This window comes from Cornus florida, unplaced genomic scaffold (genome assembly GCF_030987335.1).
Source record: "Cornus florida cultivar Cherokee Brave unplaced genomic scaffold, ASM3098733v1 CherokeeBrave_3.0.0_Hap2_Chr05, whole genome shotgun sequence".
Lineage (NCBI taxonomy): Eukaryota > Viridiplantae > Streptophyta > Magnoliopsida > Cornales > Cornaceae > Cornus > Cornus florida.
In genome coordinates, this window is record NW_026775575.1 from 31,936,616 (window position 1) to 31,940,840 (window position 4,225).

The 4,225-nt window shown below is 34.7% G+C and overlaps 1 protein-coding gene across 1 annotated transcript; it reads left to right on the forward strand.

Annotated features, from left to right (window-relative positions):
* The first annotated feature begins 528 nt into the window (after window positions 1–528).
* LOC132306247 (mitochondrial zinc maintenance protein 1, mitochondrial) lies at window positions 529–3,563 on the forward strand. Its single transcript, XM_059803573.1, has 2 exons — window positions 529–907; window positions 3,254–3,563. Exons 1-2 carry the CDS (start codon window positions 646–648, stop codon window positions 3,328–3,330), a joined length of 339 nt encoding a protein of 112 aa, XP_059659556.1. The 5' UTR covers window positions 529–645; the 3' UTR covers window positions 3,331–3,563.
* Window positions 3,564–4,225: the final 662 nt, after the last annotated feature.

A 4,225-nucleotide genomic window follows, 5' to 3' on the forward strand; every position in this document is an offset into this window, starting at 1 on the left:
AAAAATAAAAAATAAAAACAAATTTTAAAGGAAAAAAAAAAGCTTTTTTAATTTATTTTTGGCCCAAATAATTTATTTTTGGATAAACAGTGCCTAAAAAATATATTTTTTATTTAATGAATTTTATTTTAATTTTTTTTTTTTTTTTTCTAAAAGGAACTCAAAAATAACCTATTTTTAGCTTTTTTTTTTTTTTTTTTTAATAATAATTCTGCCAACAGTGCCTTAACTGTTGTACCACATAGGATAAGACAAAATAGGCAGCCGAAGCAAAAATAATAATAATAATAATAAGTAAATAAAAGGGACAGTGATTCCGGGTGTGAGCAAAAATGGGGCCCACCATTTTAGCTAGGGCGCACAGCGCCCAACAGGCCCTGGCTCGCGGAAATAGATGGCCTACGGACCGTCCCTTTGGCCTGAACTGCGCTTTTGGACCAATTGGCCTTTTATTTGTACAGGTGTTGTGCTGCGATTTGTGGGGATTTTCCCGACAATTGATACACAGTTAATTATCATTTTCTTTCGGTGACACTAAAAAATTACACCGCCTCTCTTTTCTTTTATTTTCATTTTTCCTTCTTGCGGTGTCTCCTGTTGCTCATCTGTGTAAAAACACAACGGAGTTTCGAGAGAGAGAGAGAGATGGGGGGCGGGAGTGTAACAGGGAGAGCCGTAGAAGCACTGACCGCATACAGAGTGCTGCTGAGAGCGACTCGGAGGACGTTCGCCGGCGACTCGCTGATGCTGACCCAGTCGGCGGCGGAGGTAAGGAAGAAGTTTGAAGAGAACCGTGGCGTGACCTCCGAGACGGAGATTCAGAGACTCCTCGAGGAGGCTCGCGAGGCCTCCCATTTCATATCCAACATGATCGTTCAGGCCAAGCTCAACTCTCGTGGTGGTTACGGTAATTATTGACAATCTTATGTAACTCTTTGTTTAATTTTATGATCATTTGTAATTATGCACACCATCTGTTTGTTAAATTGTCCTTGTTTTAGGTTCTTTCATGCATTTTCATGTTTTTATAAAAAAATGCAATGATATATATTGTACAAGATAAATAGTAGTAGTTATTAACATTGATGTCCTGGGGCTTATATCGCCACAAGGAAATGCTTGGTGTTAAAGGATATATACATGGTGTGGAGTGTTGTTTGTATAGCCAAAAGTTGGATTTTCAAGGGAAACAGTCAGGGAAAGATGTGTGAAGATTTTTTGTTGGAAACTTTATGGAATGACAGGAAGAACATGTTTACATCCAACCAACTCTTGAAATGAACAAGATATTCACATTTGGGTTGCTGTTATTCACATGAATAGTATGTTATATGAATGGTTTACTTGTGAACCAAGAACAAGATAAGTTGATGCAATGGCACATTCTAGTAATTTAAGGGGTGATTGTCTGGTGCAGTGGTAAAATACTCGATCTGTCAAGCCATCACTCAAGCTTCAGAACTCGACTTCAAATCCTGAGAGTAATCAACTTGCGCAAAATTGTAAAAAATGCCAATATTAGGTCTATACTCAATTTATGGGGACCATACTAGGTAATCACCCTTTGACACATTGTGATTAGAATTTCGGGGGTGACATCGGCCGGTGGTTATTATGGTTCCTTTCCTTTAGGGTTTTTCTAGTTATATTCTTGAATGTTAAAATTTAACAGTTTTGGGGCTAAATTGTGAATCGCAATAGATTAGTTTTGATGATATTATAAGTAAATCCCATTATAGGAATTTGTTGTTTAACGGATGAACTTCTAATTTTGAATGATCTCTCTCTCCCTCTCTCGCAAAAGATTGGACATTTCTATTCCATTGATGAGGATGACTAAATGTTTATGTGTAATTATGAAAATAAAGGAGCCATCAAGATAGATTATAAAAAAAATCATTAAGGATGTAGGCCAGTGATTAGCATAAGGAAACATTGAATTCATTGTGGAAGGAAGCTATCAAGACATTATACATATGAGAAATTTTTCGTCATCTTAGAATTTGTGGCTAATTGACTGTCAAGGACTGTTGGTGGTGTTGCCACAAACTTTGTAATTTGTACACCAATGCCATAGTAAATTGCCTAGAAAGAGTCCTTGTTGGTGTTGGTTATTACTAAGTCTGTTTGTTTGAATGGTGTAATTTTTATCAATTACAAGTTGTGGTCTTTATATGTCAAGTCATTTTATAATGGAAAATAGGGTGCTAACTTGTACTATTTGTGACTTGAATTGAAGTTCTTTTCAAAAAAATTGTGTAGAGAGAGAGAGAGAGTTATTGATTAATCTTATTCGAGATGAGAGAAAAACTCAAATTAGAGAAGAATATGGTCCTTTGGTTCCCTTTATTGCAACTATGTTTCTGTTTCTTTTTGTTTCTAATTGCTCGGGGCTATTTTACCTTGGAAAAGAAGAAATTTTTTTTGGAAAAAAGAGGAGGTTGATTTTTTTTTTTCCTAAATAAAGAGGATGTTGGTTCTCGTCAAAGTAAACCAAAACTAGGAAATATGTTATTCTCCAAGTGAACTTGATTTCTTATATTTTTAACTTATCAAAGAAAGTTATGGATCACTTGGTTTAAAGTGCTGTGGTTAGCTTGAACATTTTTTTTTCTCGCCTTCTTACCTTACAAATCATTGAAAAGTCATATCTACTTTTCTTGAAGTTGTGTGTTTAACTTTCTCTACAGGTGGTATTTCTGCATGAAGTCTTCTTTGATTTTGCTTATGTACTTCAGATAAATACTTCATTTCTTAAAAACTTGGAGCAAATGAAACAAATTCGTTGGTTTCAATTCACCTTTTCCAAATTTTTTAAAATTTTAGAATCTCCAACCTTTAGGTCATGACTAGACCTCTGATTGTGTTGAGCTCCATACATGACCAACTATGATTTGCACAATCAGATCATTTATTTCTTTTGGTTGTTATTTTAGGACTAGTGCCACTGCTACATGTAGAGACCTAATTTGCAATGGTCATCATGCTGTGTGGGACTTTAAGCCATGTTAATGGCCTGCTGTTGTCATATGTCTGTGCTGCGCCAAATTTCCTTGAATGGATTTGAATGATTGCTCGGCATACTTTTTCAATAATCATCTTTTATGTACCCATGTTTAAATGCTATGGCTTTTGATATGTGGTACTCTGTAAAATTATATTTCAATTAGTGCAAGTTCTCCAAATTTTTCGGGTGATTATATGCATTGCTAAATATGATGGAATTTCACATGCTAAATGCTGGTTGCTGCAGAAGTGAAGCCGGGTCAAGAGCATGTAGGAGCAACACTTGAGGTTCCTTCCGAAGAGATCATTAGAGAGTCTGGGTAAAGGGGAGGAAGTATGGATGGTAATGCAAGAGGTGCTAGGCCATGGGGGTTGCTTGTTTTGTGATGGATGGACCGTCAATCCTGGTGATGTTCCAACTTCTGCAGATTTTTCCTTTGAAATCTATCCTTTGTCTTTCATCTAATTCACAGTTTTTCTAATTGTTGAGAAAATTTACGTGGCGATAATGATTGTTGTCATAATATGTTCTATTGCAAATCAAGAATTAGCTTTAAGGGTTTATGCCATTTTCTCTTTAATAATATTGCTCATATATTTCAAAAATGGAAACAGTTTGCTATTTGCCTTGCAGCTAAGAAAATGTAACCTTAGTCTCATCTATCTAATCAAATGACATTAATCATTTTGTAAGTTTTAATGGAATGAATTGGTTTCTACTGTACTCAAATTGTATCAACTTCTAATTATAGTGCACAAGGATTATCTATTATTTAGTGTTACCCCTAAGTCATATACTCATGCTATTCAATCAGTAGTAAAATATGTAAGAATGTGTCTAATTTTATACCATTTATTCTGAAAATTTAATGTCATTCAATCAGTACTGGAATTCAAAAAGGTCCTGCTATATGTTGGATCTTACTTATGTGGGTGAAACGATTGGCAATAAGATTTGTAAGAACAAATTAGGTGATGTATATTTCAATCGCGGTTATTTTTACATCTAGGAGCAGAGGAATATAGAACTTTTCCCGAAGAAAGTATGTTTTTAACTAGATTTGCTTTGTCGATGAAGGTTATTATCCCCTTTAATCAGTTCAAATCCGTATTCGTAAATTTTACAATGTTTGTCTACGTTTGTTAAAGTTATGTTTGGGAGTATTAAATCAATAATTTGAAATTTAAATTAAAAGAAATCTAGTTCAATTTTATAACA